Below are 17,368 nucleotides of genomic sequence, written 5' to 3'. Positions count from 1 at the left end.
ATCCAAAATATTCAGCGAGCCCACTTAGTTCTCCGTTTCCAAAAAAAAAACAATAGATAGTGGCCTGTGTTTCTAGCAATATCAAATCGTACTCTGAATGTGAATTTGAATTTGTTGTTCCACATACGTAATGAGTGGTCCCATTTGAACTTGTTTGTTGTACGAAAAAAGTTCTATAAACACTCATATTGTTTACACATTCCATGTTTATTTGTGGTAAGCAAACTTTTGCAGCATTGATAAAGATAAAGATCAAGGTTCTCGATTGTAATTATAGTATTCGTAATGTAGTTTAATAAAATTTGGTATTTGGTATCAGATTCTATACAGTTAATGGTTAACGCTTAATGACTACAATTAGTAAATCAGAAGCAATATCATTTTCGTATTGGCTTAGAAGTACCAGGTCTCGTAGGTGCCAACCCAACCCTGAATGTAGGCATACGACGGAAATCGATTTATGTAGCCGCTCAGCTTTTCGATAGCAGTGATATCCTGCGTCACCCAGTGACCCCCAATGCCAATCTCTAGGGTTGGCGTGTCAAACGTTGAGGTCGTCTTCTGTAAATAATCGTTTAACTTGTTGTTACCTAGTTATTCACTACTAGTTAGCACGCTTACTTCCACATCGATGGTGAACTCCAGAGGACTGTCGTCCAGTCCGTAGGAGAAGTAGACCATGTACGGCGGTTCCGCCTGCTCACGTATGAGAGTGTCATTGAAGGACCAGTTCAGTATCTGGGCATCGTTTTTCACATTGATGAATATTCCCATGTGCGAGGGTCCGGCCAGGGTGAAGTTGAATCTCCGCTGCGAAGGAGTCTCCAGTTCGCTAGAGTCCTGCAGGACCAGCATTGGATATTCGGCGGGTATCTCTGGCGATTCCGATGTTTCGATCCACATGCTGTACTGCCGGGCTTTGTTCCATCGGTGATTGTAAAGGGGCATGCCGCAAAACATTTCCTCATCGCAAAAGTCGCTCACTTGGTGCGCCTCCCCAATGGCATCAATGTTATCTAAAAATGGAATTTAATTTGTTAATATCAAATCAAAAATCAAACACTTTATCACAGGCTTACCTCTGGCAATCCCGAAACGACGGTCCTGTGGATAAATGTACAATCCAGACTCATCTATGCGAGTACTTCCATCTGCATTATGCAAGCGACGATGGGCATGCTAAAAAATTAGTTTTTAAACAATTGCAAATTTAAAAAAAAGTTAACAAAAAAACTTACAATTAAGGAGTAACGTTGTGGAGAAGTTTTTTCCTTGTAGGGGAATCCTGCGTTGGTGACAGCAATTATGATGAACAGAATGGTGATGCCCAGAAAGCAAAGGACTATCGTTCTCGTCTTGCGGAAGAACATGATAAGCGGGGCCTGTATGTAATTAAATAATATAAATTAACTAAATAATAAGCCGAAAAATTAAAGGTAAGCAACTTACAATGAAACCGGCAAACATGAGAGAAAATAGCCAGACTAGAGCCGCTATAACCATATCCGGATTGGTTGATGAACCCGAACGTCCTTGCATGGGCATTAGGGTCACCAGAGCCACGGTGCACAGATATGTGAAGAAGACGAAGGGCAGGATCTGGCAAACTGTGACGGCAATGGCAAACAAATAGGCTGTAAGGATGAATGGATTAAATAAGTATTTCAATAAGTCATAGGAAGGTAACTATTACTTACCCTTGCGATGCCACTTTGTAACCAGGTTAACAATTAGCGCTACAATGTCGAACAAAATGCAAAGCATTATCAGATATGCCGATCGGATGCTGAGTCCAGTCAGGGTGAGCATTATCACAATCAGGCAGATGCAGTGGGAGTGCATGAATAGCTGAATGCGGAATCCCAGACCCAAGGGATCCCTCTTGGTTTTCTCCAAATACAGAGCTGGCAAGATGCTCAGTCCGAACACAATGGGCGCCAAGTACAGGCCAAAGATAGTCCATGATGAGGTGAACCAGGACATCGAACGATCAACACCATCCATGAAAAGAGCCACCAGCAAGGCAAGACCAATGGCCAAAATCAGGGAGACAAACTGAATGGCAATGGTGATGGAAAACCGGAGGAGGACACCCTTCCAGCTGCAACCGGAACGGAGACACATAAAGTATATGGATATGCCGACACCCAGGAGAGCCAGCAATGTGACCACCACATTGACAATAATGCTCGTCGTCTCCGTGTAGAAGATCATGAACCAGCCCAGAAAGTCGTAGAATATATTGTGTCCCTCGGAGTGGGCCTGAAATTGAATTGCGATTAGATTTCCCCATGCGATACATCTCCTCCAGACTTACGGCCGTATCATCCAATTCCGGAGCATTGGCCAAAGCTCTAGCCAATGATAAAACATTATCACCAGTGTGCTGGAAGGAGGCGCGTGGAAAGGCGTTGATCCTATCGTACTTCGTGTGATACACATAGCCATTGAAGATGTAAGCCATGTCCAGGCCGGGAACACCTCCGTAGTCACGAAAGATGCGAAAGTCCGTGTCCGAGGGTATATAGCCAGCTTGAAAGAGCTCCTCGGCCAGGGTGTTGGCAAAAGGATGGGGCACATTGCGATAGTAGTTCATCAGCCACGGATGATTCGGTCCCGACTGGAAGAGAATCTCCCGGCCACCAGATCCGGCTGAGTCCAAATTGATGAGAGCTCTGTGAAGAGTAGGGTTAATTTGTATACTTCCTAATAGGATAGGATAAAAGTCCCACTCACTTGCAGTTCTTGGCCCATTTGTGTTGGGTGATGAAGGCATGTGATGCCTGCAGCGGATTCTCCTCAGCTCCATTGAACAGGAAGACAATGGGATGGGCCAGTGGATCACCGGATTTGGCTATCACACGCATCACCTCCAACATGGTCACGACCATGGAACCATCATCGCCAGCTCCGGGACTTCCGGGCACCGAATCGTAGTGACTATTGATCAGCAGGTAGTTCTCGTTGGTTGAGTTCTTCTCCGAGAGCTTCACCACCACATTCTGAATGCCCTGGTACATGTTGACCATCTCCCAGTGCATGTAGGCACCACTGGCCTGCTGCACGTCCACTTCGATCTCGAGAAGGTCGCTCATCTCGGACTCCACTTTGGCCACCTCGGCGCGCAGGAACTCCACGGCGCTCTCCTCGTTGGCCATGCTGCCCACCACCCGCGGCCCAATCCTGGTCAGCTCAATCAGTGTGTCCTCGGCCCGCTGGGCAATAAAGGAATTGGGATGACTGGCTTCATCGCTGCGGGTCAGTGGGCGGGGCATGTGGTTCATCTGGGTGTTGACCAGCGAGAGGTAGAGCACAAGCCAAAAGCCGAAAAAAGCAGGGGCGTAGTACCATTGCAGCTTCTTGGGAACCTCGAAGTCCACATCGATGTGATACTTGGAATTGAACTGGAGGTGAAAGATTAATAATGTAGTCAAATATTTCCACTGCTAAATACAAGTGCAATTTGAGGTGAATAAGCTTTAAGATTATCCAATAATAGCTAAGCTCATTAGCCAAACAATATCTAATCTTAGTCTGGCAGCTGCCTGTCTAACCGAAACAAAAGTGCCTGGCTAGCTTCTAGTACTTTAGGCCAATTTAGGATCTGGAACAATCCGCGTACGTCTATGCAAACCGAATCGAGTGTCGTTACTGACGCCTCCAAACTGCCGAAATTGGCGAGGGTATCAGCCGGCACGTAAACTTTTATTGCCTTGCAATCCACAATCCGTCTTAATCGATAAGAGTCTTCACCGGGTATGATTCCTTAATTTTCCCTTCTGATTTCCCGAGTAAACAATGCTCGACATTGAGAAATCGTGCTGCGTCGCGTGTTAAATTCATGATTCACGGGCGTGTGGTCACTTGGAGATTGTGAAGGAGACCATAAAGCCGCCGAAGTTGGTGTCATAAAGCGATAACGCCCCAATAAATAGGTAACAGCACCTTTTATCGCTCGGAAATGCTAAGAAATTCGCAACATTCGCTATATTGCGGCCTTTTTGAAGTAAGTCATGTTTTAATCGTTCTCCTATCTTTATGGCTTTTTATTAATAATTTGTTTTGTAATTTTTTGACTCTACTTTGTACATTGATTGTGGATTGTACAGGTGTCCTGGCAACTAACAATGTTTAAGTGCACTTCACAAATCCAAAGAATCTTAATCTGCATTAATTCATTTAAATTCCTTGATTTTGGTTGCTTAAATTCACATTTTGGCAATTTTTTCGATTTTACTTAGTTTTGTAATTTCCGACTATATTTTATACACTCGCAACTAACAATATTTATGTGCACTTCACAAATCTGTATAGTCTTAATCTGCATTAATTCATTAAAATTCTTCGATAGCAGGTGCTTTAATTCACATTTTGCAAATTGTTTCGATTAGATTGATGTCATAAACTTAATAATCATCGTTTTTTAAGTTGCAGGTGTTCAAATATTAATTAAACGTGCTTCAATAGATCGTCTAAAACACTTTCTTAGTGCATTTTCATTATCCTTTCATTGTCTTTCATTAATTTTAAATTAAATATTTCACCATATTCACTTGCCATACGTACACTCATTTTTGCACAGTTATTTTTAGCACTGGTATTTCGTATATCACAGTTGTTTTATTATATTATTATCCTTCGCAAGGACTCCAGAAAACTTTAACACTGCCGGACCGATTCGCCTTTCTAATCCCTTGGTTCTCCCGCAACCGGGGACCTCAACCTTCGAGTGCCAATTGAGGTACCAGTCGCTCCGGTCCCCTAAAGATATATGAGGCCCAGCGGCATTGAAGGTCTGGGCAATTCGCCAACGATGGAAAAATATCGGTAGTAATGGTGATTCTTTGATATCGGAGCAGCTCTGCACGATAAACAGGTAGTTGTTCTGGGGAAAATGGGCGTGTATTTTATTAGATTCCGATGAGCTACATGGGGGCTCCGGCAATTAGCTAACCGATTTTTATCTTTATGGCGAATGGAGCTTGTCCAGTTGTATCGTAAAGGGTGTGTGCAGAAACCAAATGTTAAGATACACGGCACGGCGGCACTGGCGAATTGGAAGTTAAACGATGTCCATAAAGTTTAGGATAGCGAAACTTTGTGGTATATCGTATTGTTCCCGTAATCCCGAGATGTGACTCTTCGCTGGCGTTACCCCTGACTGACTGGCATTAGATTGCTCTGCGCCCGGGTACACCCAGATAGATACCCATTGGCAATCCGAATTCCAGCCCCACTTGTTTCGCCTTTTTTTACAGAGTTTACTAATTAATTTGTGCCCGGCAGTTGTACGATTGTCGCTGATTTCATTCCATTTTCGTTTATGTGTCATCCCACCTTTGTCTGCCGTCGATTCTGTCTCGCTTTTGCCCGTAGCATCAGGTCCTCTTCAGGGTTTTGGGTTCCGCTGATTTCGCTTGATTAACAGATTGTTGTTTACGTATTTGAATTGCTTTCGCATGTATTTCAGATTCACCTGTCTATTGAATTGTCGTTGCAGGTTGTTCCGCCCGAGTGGATTCGATAGCTGGGAAACTGGCGGGTGGCTATCAAATTATGTCAACCGTTTTCTCGCTCGACTGAACGAAGAATTCAGCTACCTACCTACATGTATCTTCAGTTTCGAATGTATCTAAACACCCACGAATTCCAAGAAGAAACTTTGGAAATTTCCCTAGCCAGCATTTTGAAATAAGTATTCAAGTTGAAATGTGAAAGTTATTTTCTCATACGCCCAAAGTACATATATCTTAAAAACAATGTGGTAAAATGGCTTTAAATTCCATTACTGCTGGTTTCTAGGTACAATATGATAGTGGCAATTAAACTTGTAAACACCCAATTAGTCGCTGACAAGGTAATAAAAACGGTTCAATAAACTAATACGAATTCCAGTTGTTGTTATGCCCCTTATCAATCTGAAAATAAGTTCAAAAGTTGTTCGCGTGTAATTCCTCATTGTTAAGATAATACAACATTACAGTAAGTCTTGTAGTTAGAACATATATTGATATCAATAACTAATCAAAATATTTTTAGCCAAAAAATCCAAACTGATCCCATCACCTAACTCCCAGCACGTATTCTATTATCTTTTGGAAATTCAACTTAATTATAATGTGTATTTTCCAACAGTTTAGATTGCTAATGTTTCCCCATAACAAGTTTCCAGGAAACTTGAAGTTTAACATTTCCTTGCTAACAATAACGTGCTGCAACCTAATTCCAATCAACAACACGTTCATTTACTCATATCTGTGAATTTATTTATTTTTTTTTGTGTAATTTCAAATTGCTTAGATTACATAGCCGCGATTCTTATCCATCGAGTAAATATAAACAAATTTGGCAACCAAAGCAAACGATTTTTTGTCGACTAAGGGGGAATTCGTCTCAAGTGTCGTTTGTCTGGCAAATCCTTATCTCCAATGCACTGTCACTTTTCGCAACTCCAAATTGGGTTCGAGGAATCCGTGAAATCACAGGCATCTGCTACTAATACCCACTAATCGCCTGCACTTAATCTCGATTGCAGGCAATTACGAATGTAATCGCTATCCGTATACGGATGAAACAGGCGATGGTCCTCCGCCGCGTTCCACACACCCCACCTGCCCCTCTTGGGCAGTTGTACCTGTCAAATTAAGTGATTAGGTGTCCGCCACTGATAGCTCGATACTTGTGATAAGCCCGTGGGCTCTTGAGCTCTGAGCACTGAAATCCGCAAGCAAATCCCACTCGTATAAAATTGCCAGTGGCATTGTCCGGCGTTTTAGTTTGCCTCCGTTCGGCGAGCGGTTCCATTACGGTAGTACGGTTGCCAGAGGATTCCGTATTTATAACTAATCACTAATCTGTAATCAGGCCATAAGCAGCGGTAGTTACAAGTGAGTGGAAGAGAACGAACGAAAGGACACGTAGTGACCCCAATCTACGGACAGAGAAACAATTCGATATTTTCAAGAGTAATCCCCATTCTTGGTGACCCCTAATTTTTGACCAAAGAAAGTTATAGTACGGTAGAACGCTCACCACGGATTTCGATTTCGCTAGCGGGAAGTTGGATTGTTTTCATCAAACATCAGGCGACAAACGCGAGTGCGAGCGAACCGAAAAGAAAGAGAGTAGCCCCTGGTGACCCCAATCTCCTGTCGTAGAATGAGAGAGGACCGTGCCAGAGAGTTCTGTCGCCAAGTGAGCAGCGCAGTGCAGTGCAGCAGCCGCAGCCGCAGACGAACGCCAACCGTCGAAGGGGACAGTCGTACTCCCCGCCACCAATCAGCTGATCCTCAGCGGCCAAGAAGCGAGCGCTTTTCCAATTGGACTCGCTTTCATCTCGCCCACTAGTTTCAGTTTATTTTCGGTCATATGTGCTAATAAGAAAACGCGAGTGCCAACTAATTGTGCCGGCGATTCTACAGTGCAGGTGATCGTCTTCGCGCAGACGAAAGATTCTTGCAGCGGGCCAAAAGGTAACAACAACAGTTGCCAGGCTTCTTTGCAGTGTGGAGACCAGCATTCTGCGTCTCTGTCTTCTGGGGCCTTTCTTTCAACAAACAACCGCAAGTGCAGCCGCAACTTCCTTTCTTCAGCAGGTTATTGACTCAAGCCCTTGCAGCGTGTCGCGTTCTATGTGTGTTTACGAGTATGTTTGAATGCCGTCTGCATCTGCATTTGTAAATGTATCTGTATCCGCATTTGTATCCGTATCTGTGCTGTTGATTGTTTTCGTTCCAACTTCTTTTATTTTTTATTTTTCCAATGCGTCTGCCTGAGTTTAGTCCAAACAAATGCGGTTCTTGTCGCGAGTTGATGTTGATTCTTTACTGTGGTTTTGGTTTGTGAGAGCGAGTGTTTGGGACTGAAAGAAAAAGTTAGTTCGACTCTCATAAGATCACTTTCGTACTAGGAACAACCTTTCCTTTCTATCTTTAATCTCTTATTGCGACAAGGAAGCATATTGCAAAACTGCCACTAAGTTGTAAAATAAATAATATTACCCATGGTCTGTAGGTATTAACTAGGTATCCAATAGTCCGCAGACCTCTTATTTGTTTGTTGCTTTAGCCGGCTTTTCGTTCCCGCTGTTGTTGTCACAGTTGATTGCCGACGCCTCTGCAACGCAACTTTTGTTTTGGATTCTCCACTTCTTTCAATTTCCCCCATTCAAATTGTCTTTAAATAGTTCTACATTCCACCTCACCCCACATTTTTTTTGTTTTTTTTTTGAATATTAAGTAGGTGTGGCTGCCGCACAGAGAGTATCCCCTATTTGTTTGTTGTTTTTGTGGCAAGTGATTAGTTCAATCGATAAGCGTTTCGAGGGGGTGAAGTACGCGAGCAGATTACTTTTGCACATCCCATTTGGTTTTTTACTTGCCTCACTTTTAATCGCCGAGAAGTTGCCTTCGCCGCCGCCGGCGCGGGTCACCTAGAAGTCAGTGGAAAATGGGTCGATGTCGCTGTTGCACTGTAATCCCAATGGCATTTTTGCATTCAGTTGCGGAATACCGAGTAAATAAAAACCATTTCGCTTAATTGCCTCTCAGTAGCCAGTCGTTTCTCTAACCCCCACCCCCAACCCAACCAGTGGTCCTATTCGTTTTTAGGCCACACTCGCCGTCAGTTTTTATTTTGGTGGACATTCATCTCGGAAAATGCGATACTTGAAAAGTTTAGTGGGCCATTTCAAATGATGATCGCACATTTGTCTTCTTTTGTGGGTTGCTTAAACTTAAAAACGGCTTTTTATGAATATACTTCAAAGGACTAAAATGTGGATTTAATGATTAATTTATAAAAATCATTACTTTTTATTCAACAACATCCGAAACAACCATAGTGTATTTTCACTGCGGCACAGTCAAACAAACAGAAATTTGTTATTAAATATTTCCCACACAAAAACTCAGCCGCATCACATGTGTGAACATTAAACGATAATATATGTATGCAGTATAGCCCAGTTGGCTATAAATAATCATGAAATACCGCTCGAAAAATTACAAAATGTGTCTCGTTCAATGCTGATTTGCCCAGAATGCCTATGCTTTATTCACCCAAATTGTTAGAAATACCAAATATAAATATGGACTCATTGTTTATTTGTTTAAAGCTGCATTATTTCAATGTCGTTGGCTAATTTGCGCCTGTCGATACTTTTCAGTTTTTATTTCATTTTTTTTTTTGTTGGCCAAATGGTGAACACATGTTTTCCGGTCCGAAATTCGGTACGGATTGTATCTATGCGCAATGAAAAAGATAGAAAATAAGAGTATCTGCTCAACGCTAGCATATTTCTTAAATACAAATTACAAAAGCTCTTGAGCACTTTCGATTCTGTAGCCTACTTCATTTCCTGCCCACTTGACACTTCGAATAGCCGATAAGTATTATCTGTGGCAGATGCTTTGAATAATCACTGCCTTGATTCGATAATGTGGAGTATTCACGAGACAAGAACCCCTCATTCATGTTTCGAGGTTTGTGCTCTTGTGCTATCAACATACATACATATTTCCTGATTGATTTCAATGGAATATTGAACTGCTGACAGCCTTAAGTTGATCGCACTGGCTAATCGCGACCCCTAATTATTTAATCGATGCTCAATGCTCAAGTGGCTGCATTAACTTAAACCCTTTCCCCATCGCCAGAGAAATTGAACCGATTAGCCGTGGTGACGCGACGCATATCTGCAGAGCTTTATCAGTCGAATGCGTCACAATTGAAATTCGACAATTGAACTTAATTAGTTGGGGGGGGGGGTTGCTGACTCCGAACACTCTAAATATTTATTTCGCTGACCAATGGATTGAATATGTTTATCTCCCCTTTTCAGGCCACAATGAAATCAAAGTACGAAAACATGAAGATCATCTACAATCGTAGCAAAATCGGCTGGTACTGGGCTCCGCTGTTCGTATCATGCTGGTTTCTGCTCTTCTATCTGGTCGTCATACCCAGTTTCCATCGCATGCCGCAGCTAAAGACGCTCGAGGATGAGCTCCAGCAGCCGGGTCAGTTCATCGGGGAGCGGGCGGAGAACACCCTGCTCAGGCTATCCAAGATTGGACCCAAGGTCGTGGGCAGTGCGGCCAACGAACAGGTGGCCGTTCAGTTTCTGCTCAGCGAGATAGGTGACATCATCGATGATGCTCGAACGGATCTCTACGATATCGAGAAGGATGTCCAGGTTGCTTCCGGTAACTATCTCCTCTGGTCCATGGTCAATGTCTATCAGAGCATCCAGAATGTGGTGGTCAAGCTGTCGCCGAAGAATGCAACCAGTGAAGCTGCTCTTCTGATCAATTCCCACTTTGATTCCGTGCCGGGAAGCTCGGGTGCCGGTGACGCTGGAATGATGTGCGTGATTATGTTGGAGGTTCTCCGGGTTATCACAAAGTACGAGACCCCACTCACCTACTCGGTTGTGTTCCTCTTCAACGGAGCCGAGGAGAATCCACTGCAGGGCAGTCATGCATTCATCACCCAACATCCTTGGGCCAAAAACATTAAGTAAGTGAAGTCCTTATATACAATTAACTAAATTATTAACTCAACAAACTATGATATTTTTTAGAGCGGTCATTAATTTGGACTCGGCTGGCAGTGGAGGACGAGAAATTCTATTTCAATCCGGACCCGATCATCCCTGGCTCATGAAGGTAACTTTTCCATTAGTTCTTACATTTTAGATTGTTGCTAAACTTGTTCATATCTTTTAAGTACTATGGCAAAAACATAGTTCATCCGTTTGCCTCCACTATCGGGGAGGAATTGTTCCAAAATGGCTTTGTTCCCTCAGAGACCGATTATCGCGTGTTCCGTGACTACGGCCATATACCCGGTAATATAAAGTGAAGTACAAAAATGCGCCTAATCACTAAGACTTTCGGTTCGGCAGGTCTCGATATGGCTCAGACTTTGAATGGTTATGTGTACCATACCAAATATGATCGCTTTAATCTCATCCCGCGGCGAACATACCAACTGACTGGTGAAAATATTTTGGCTCTGGTCAAGGCTCTGGCCAACGCAGAAGAACTGGAGAATCCATCGGTGGGTTCTTCGAAAGAATTGTAAAAAAGCAGTAAAGTATTAATCAGAAATCTACCAAATTTAGAAATACGCCGAGGGACACATGATATTCTTCGACATGATGGGCTGGTTCTTTGTCTATTATCCGGAGACCACGGGCATCATCATCAACATAACCGTGTGCGTCCTGGTGTGCGTCACCATCGTATTGTACATCTGGATGATGTCCAGCAGTACGGGCATGTTCCGTCGACGAATCTGGGCGAAGTTTGGCATTCTGGCCGCTCTCCAGTTGGCTGGAGTGGCTCTGGGCATTGGTCTGGTCATATCGATAGCCCTGTTCCTGGACGCGGTGAATCTACCGATGTCCTGGTTTTCGCAAAACTGGATGCTCTTCGGCTTGTACTTCTGCCCCATGATTTTTGGTATGGGCATTGTACCTGCTATCTACTTTAGTCGCACTAAAGAGGTAACTTGAGAGATTGTTAATTTAACTTAATATATATCATAATTCAACTAAATCCTTTTCAGCATGGCTTACCCCTGGGCTATGGCATTCAGCTATTGATGCACTCTCATTGCCTGATCTTGACCATTATCACCGCCATAATGGTGAGCTATAGTATTCGTTCCGCTTTCGTCATAATGCTCTGCATAGGCTTCTACACTCTGTCCGTGCTGATCAATTTGGTTACCAAGGCACACAAAACAAGTAAGATTATATGTTTTTTGTTTAATTTAAACTAATATTTAATTATCTTTCAGATTTCCTGTGGCTCATACCGCACTGCATTTGCCAGGTGCTGCCCTTCATGTTCTATACGTACTGCTGCTATGCCTTCTATGTGGTTTTTGTGCCCATGCAGGGACGCGAATGTAATACCAATCCAGAGATTCTAATGGGTTTCTTTACCGCATTGATGGTTCTACTATTTGCACCCTTCCTGGTGCCCTTGTTCTGTCTGTTCCGCAAGTCCAAGACAATTATCTCAATGTTTGGCATTTGCACGATAGTGTTTATCATATTTGCCGCAACACCGATTGCCTTTCCATACGCCGAGAAGACGGCGCCCCAAAGATTCTTCGCTGTGGTATGTCCTTTTCTTTGGATTTTTCTTTGCAGTTCCTAAGTATTTTATTCACTTACAGCACACAGCAAGAACCTTCCACAATGGCGATGCAGCGAGCACTGTGAGTCACAAGGACTCGGGATACTTTGTCCTTCCGGTCGATCGGCGTCCTCACACCGTGGATGATATTCTCTTTGAAAACACAAACTTCACAAAGTCGGAACGTATTGATTGTGACTCGGAGCTCATGTGCGGATTCCCCATTTACAGCTCCCGCTGGTTAAATGCAGTGTAAGTTCTAAAAACATCAAATAACTTAGCTTTACTTACCGTTTTCTTTGTTTTTAGTGATAACAGCTATTTTGTACCTGGCCCCGAGCCAAATAGGGAATACATTCCCACTCTGACGATTTTGGAAAAATCGAGTAAATCAGCTACAAATATTAAGTTTGATCTTGAGATCTCAGGGCCGGATCACACGAGCATATTCATTCTGCCCTTAAACGACAGCAAATTGGTGGATTGGTCCTTCACTAGGGATCCGCTGGATACAAATGTAAAGCCTCCATACTACGTGTACTGGTCATATGCATTAGATCCCAAGCCCCTGCAGTTTTCACTGGAATTCGAGGTAATAATATTTAGATACTATACTTTTGTGGAATAGTTAACTCATTACTTATTTCCAGCACGAAGATCCTAATTGGTCGGGAGGCACTTTTAAAATAGCTCTAATGGGTCATCGAATACACGACGACATGTATATTACGGAGGACTTCCGGGAGTTCCTGGCCACGTTTCCGCCGTGGGCGCATGTTAGCTCCTGGCTGGGATCCTACAACAGTTGGCAGCTTTAAGTGTAGACTCAAGGTTCCTCCACGAACTCAACTCAATCCCATTTTTGCCATGACACCTCAGCTACTCTTAATTCTGGTACTGTGGATGCAGTGTACCAATTTTACCTAATCCAACGAACAAAGTGTCGATACGCATGGCACGTCCTAAATTGTATTAGTATTTACGATTAGAGCACTGTAGTTACTACTTTGTAATTTTATTAATATATACTATAAATTATTTATTAAGATACGCCAACTTTGGAGTCTATATTCTCATCGCCGCCTATACAATCCAGCTCTCGAGGGCCGAGAACCAATCGGTGGTATAGGTCCAATCGGGAAAGGTTGCGAGGAACTCCTTGTATTCCTCGGTGTAGTGCTCTGGATGGTATTGGAAGTGCTCGGAGACAACCAGCTTCATGTAGGGTCCGTCTGTGTTGCCCTCCTCGTGCTCGAGCTCCACCCAAAAGTTGAGTGGCTCCTCGGTTTGGGAGTATATGGCATAGATCAGGTAGGGAGGTGTGTGCTTCTCCAGCAAAGGTGTATGGTCAAAGGACCAGTCTGTCACCTTGACATTGTCGAGCGGATCTATGTACATCATAACGCGATCACTGGCCCTCAGGTTGTACTCATATCGTACCTTGTTGCCATCCAGGGATTGTTTAGACAGCTGGGTGAGGTTTATGTTCATTGGAATCACGGGTGGCGAGCTGTAGATCCAACGAGCAGAGTCTCTGTGATGAATGTGAAAAGTTTAGATACCAACTAAGGTTAGGTTACGGTCTCTAACTCACTTCCACTCTATCCAGCGACCACTGTACAATGGTAGTCCACAGTACGGTTCTGCGGCACAGGTGGCTGCGGTCCAGCTTTCCGGCTCGGCATTCTTGAAAGTTGTGTCATCCAGTTCATGGAGTCGTGTATCCACTGGTTGAATATAATAACCTGAGTCCTGCTTTCTTGTACCATCCAAATTGTGGAATGTTCGTTGAGTATGCTAAAGGATATATTAAAGAATGAGTTATACCAATATATGGTTAAATATATTCAAGAACCTACCAGCACATAGTAACGCTGAGGAGCCAATTGTTTCACAAAAGGAAAACCGGCGGATGTGCAGGCCAAGATGATGAAAATAATAGTGATCACACCAAACGATGAGAATACAATCTTGGGCTTTCGGAACTTGTGCATAATGGGAATCTGCAAGGATATGCTTTGAATATCTTGAAACCAAGACATGGATTGAATGAACTTACAACAAAACCAGCGTAGTTTATTGCGGTTGCAATGATAAAGACAGATATCATTATATCGGGACTACTTTCGGGTCCATCGCGACCCTCCATGGGAACAAAGGTGACAAGGGTGGCATAGCAGATGTAGGTGTAGAAGAAGAAGGGCAGCAGTTGGAACAACAGATGAACTGTGACGAAGTAGCTCTCTAAACAAGGATAAGGATAAGGATTTAAGAATCCTAAAATAATAAAAATATTGTCAATATACTCACTCTTCAGGGTGAGCTTCAGTACTATTTGCACCAGGACGGAAATCGCGTAGAAGAAGATGCCCACCATGGGGAAGTAGCTGGAGCGAATGCCCATGATGGTCATGATGATGCAGAGCAGCGCCAGCAGGATGCACTGGGCGTGCATGAAGCAGGCGATGGTTTGATCCAACTTCATGTTCGTTTTCCTCTTCGTGAAACCAATATAAGTGGCCGGAAGTATGCCAAAGGCGAAAAACAAGGTGCAGAAGTACAGCCCAAAGGCCATCCATTTTCCGTAGTACCAGGATTCGGCTAGACCCACACCTTGCATAAAAACGGCCACCAAGAGAGTTAGGCCGCAGGCCACGAACAGAGTTCCAGCTTGAACCAGGAAGATGATGGCGAATCTCATTACCACCGCTTTCGGAGCATCTGCACCATTGTCCAATGTCATGATGTACACCGAGGTGCCAATGCAAACAAAGGCCGCCACGGAAACCACCACATTGATGGCTATGCTCACCGATTCCGTATAGGTCATCATGAACCAGCCCAAGAAGTCATAGTACACGGTGTGTCCCTTCTCATACGCAGTGGTGTTATCCAATTCTGGAGCATTGGCCAGAGCCCAAATCAGGGGCAGTACGTTCTCGCCGGTCGATTGGTATGTGCCGTACTCCACGTTTTTGAAGTTATCGAACTCGGTGTGGTACACATATCCATTCATCACACTGGCCATGTCCAGGCCAGGAACTCCTCCGTAATCGCGGAAGATGCGGAAATCGGTGTCCGAGGGAATAAAGTTATGCTGGAACAGCTCTTCGGCTAGGGTCTGAGCATACGGATGCGGCACACTTGCTTGATAGTATTTGGCCAACCACGGGTGATTGGGACCCGTTTGGAAGAGCACCTCGCGGCCACCAGCTCCAGTCGAGTCCAGGTTCACCAAGGCTCTGATTGGTGGAAAGGAAAAGAATGACTTCGATTTTTGACTTTTGCAAGGTAAACCACTTACTTGCAATTCCTGGACCACTTGTGTTGTGTGATAAATCCGTGGGAACCCAGCATACAAGCCTCCTCGGCTCCATTAAATAGGAAAACCACGGGATGGGTTAGCGCTTTTTCGGAGCGTGAGATCACGCGCAGGGTTTCCAGCATGACAACCACCATGACGCCATCATCTCCAGCAGCCGGCGTTTGGACCTCCGAATCGTAGTGGGAGTTGACCAGCAGATAGTTCTCGTTGTCTGAACTCTTCTGGGATATTTTCACTACCACATTAGAGAGATTGGTGTAGGAAATGGTCATGCCCCACAAATGGAAGGCACCCGAAGAGTACTGCGTATCCACTTCAATGTCGTAGAGATCCAATCGGGCCTCGTCCTTGATCTTCTGAATCTCTCGCAGCAGGAAATTTACCGTATGCACTTCGTTGTTGATGGAGCCACTCATCTTGTTGCCGATTGCCGAGTACTCGGCCAACTGGCGCATCGCCCGCTCGCCGATAAACTTATCCGGATGCAGTTCCTCCTCACTCTGGTACAGCATCTTTGGGTAGCTGTGAAAACTGGGCAGTACTGTGGCATAGAACAGAGCAAAAGCGGCAGCCGCGTAAATGGGTGCTCCGAACCAAGGCCACTTCTTATCCCTGGACTTGCCGCCATCCTTCTCCTCTGTGATGTCGACGGTTGAAAAAGTCATCTGGAACATGGAATCCGAAAGTTATAAATCCACATAAAAACTTTTTACGGGAAATCTATGCAAACCGAATTGTAAGAAAACGTTGCATACTTTTTGGCCCCAAATAAAACGGTACGATATTCGCTTTTACGATATAGGATCGGTAATAATTTACAATTATCTCATGCTATATGAGTGGTTGCCGAATCGAAGTCTCCATCGAATGGAAGCCATAAAAGTTTTCAAAATATCATAAATTGCTCCAAATGGAGAGTTTAGAAAGGTCGTAAAGCAATTAGCACCCTACATAGCACTTAAGTTTATGGTCTCCAAAATTTAAAATGCCACAAAAACTTGTTCTAAAAACAGCAAACGATAACAAGACCACGTCCTATTTTATGGCCGATATAAACTTTCTTATCGCCTATGGATACAGGAAACAAGGCTCTTTTGTTCGAAATATTATATCACTTCGTAACGGATCAACGGATCTCTTGATTTTAGCAAGCTTATCACATTTTCAACAGAATTTCTTATATTTTAAAGGAACACAATCACTTTGAGGACACTTTTCGATCTTAATCAGCCAAGACCGGTGAAATATGGCAAGACATAAGCACTAACCTTCAGATCGCACGCGACTCGGACCGGAATCACCAACTATGATATACAACCGTACTGGAGCCCAGCCGTTGGGCAACTAAGACGCTCCAGGCTGTTTCCCAAGAATTAAGTAGGGCCCAGGTCCGGCGCGGTGGATTTCTTATCGCGTCCATGGCAGCGATAATAATTAAATATTATGATTATAATCGTCGATTTCGGCGCATAAAACGATTACATCCAGCGATAGGCGATACCAGAAGCATTTTCTCTTTATAACTTTTTTATGGAACCGTTGTTAACGAGATTAGGACTCACGTTCGGCGGAGATCTTTCGGTGGGGTCCAAAATCTAAAAAATCTACATAAAACGTACATAAAATAATTTAGATTGCTTGCTCTCTTTAATTTGGGAAGTACGGACCGTCTTATCGAATCACATAAATTCTAAACGTGTAAGTTAGATAAGCACGTAAGTTAAATAGGATTAGGAACTTAATAGTAATGCTACAAATTTTAGTTTACCATCCATGTAACAGTAATAACTAAATAAGTAATAGTCATAGACAATGCAACAAATGACATTAAAATTCATGAATTAAATAACTTGGTGGTAAACCCCACAGACAGAGAATAAATTTATAACATTTT

At 43.6% G+C, this 17,368-nt stretch overlaps 3 protein-coding genes across 4 annotated transcripts; 1 reads left to right on the top strand and 2 right to left on the bottom strand.

Moving 5' to 3' along the window:
* Positions 1–188: 188 nt before the first annotated feature.
* Positions 189–5,183, bottom strand: LOC6735248 (endoplasmic reticulum metallopeptidase 1). Its single transcript, XM_016168515.3, has 10 exons — positions 4,955–5,183; positions 4,567–4,885; positions 2,737–3,404; positions 2,318–2,675; positions 1,698–2,262; positions 1,450–1,634; positions 1,239–1,382; positions 1,080–1,179; positions 622–1,016; positions 189–561 (listed from the first exon to the last, which is right to left on the bottom strand). Exons 2-10 carry the CDS (start codon positions 4,570–4,572, stop codon positions 394–396), a joined length of 2,589 nt encoding a protein of 862 aa, XP_016028574.1. The 5' UTR covers positions 4,573–4,885; positions 4,955–5,183; the 3' UTR covers positions 189–393.
* A 1,597-nt stretch (positions 5,184–6,780) lies between these two features.
* Positions 6,781–13,199, top strand: LOC6735247 (endoplasmic reticulum metallopeptidase 1). 2 transcript variants are annotated; one of them, XM_016181573.3, is made up of 11 exons: positions 6,781–6,887; positions 9,842–10,518; positions 10,583–10,667; positions 10,729–10,849; positions 10,907–11,061; positions 11,126–11,509; positions 11,572–11,752; positions 11,806–12,131; positions 12,190–12,401; positions 12,459–12,741; positions 12,800–13,199. In XM_016181573.3, the coding sequence occupies exons 2-11, from the start codon at positions 9,848–9,850 to the stop codon at positions 12,965–12,967; spliced, it is 2,586 nt and encodes an 861-aa protein (XP_016028573.1). In that variant the 5' UTR covers positions 6,781–6,887; positions 9,842–9,847; the 3' UTR covers positions 12,968–13,199. The 2 variants fall into 2 exon arrangements, with proteins under 2 accessions (XP_016028573.1, XP_016028572.1); XM_016181572.3 differs by lacking the exon at positions 6,781–6,887 and adding an exon at positions 7,200–7,472.
* LOC6735246 (endoplasmic reticulum metallopeptidase 1) lies at positions 13,149–16,899 on the bottom strand. Its single transcript, XM_016168514.3, has 7 exons — positions 16,743–16,899; positions 15,454–16,139; positions 14,460–15,391; positions 14,209–14,393; positions 14,009–14,152; positions 13,744–13,946; positions 13,149–13,683 (listed from the first exon to the last, which is right to left on the bottom strand). The coding sequence occupies exons 2-7, from the start codon at positions 16,137–16,139 to the stop codon at positions 13,233–13,235; spliced, it is 2,601 nt and encodes an 866-aa protein (XP_016028570.1). The 5' UTR covers positions 16,743–16,899; the 3' UTR covers positions 13,149–13,232.
* Positions 16,900–17,368: the final 469 nt, after the last annotated feature.

Source organism: Drosophila simulans, chromosome 2R, assembly GCF_016746395.2.
Source record: "Drosophila simulans strain w501 chromosome 2R, Prin_Dsim_3.1, whole genome shotgun sequence".
Classification (NCBI taxonomy): Eukaryota; Metazoa; Arthropoda; class Insecta; order Diptera; family Drosophilidae; genus Drosophila; species Drosophila simulans.
This window is presented reverse-complemented; position numbering and strand designations above follow the sequence as displayed.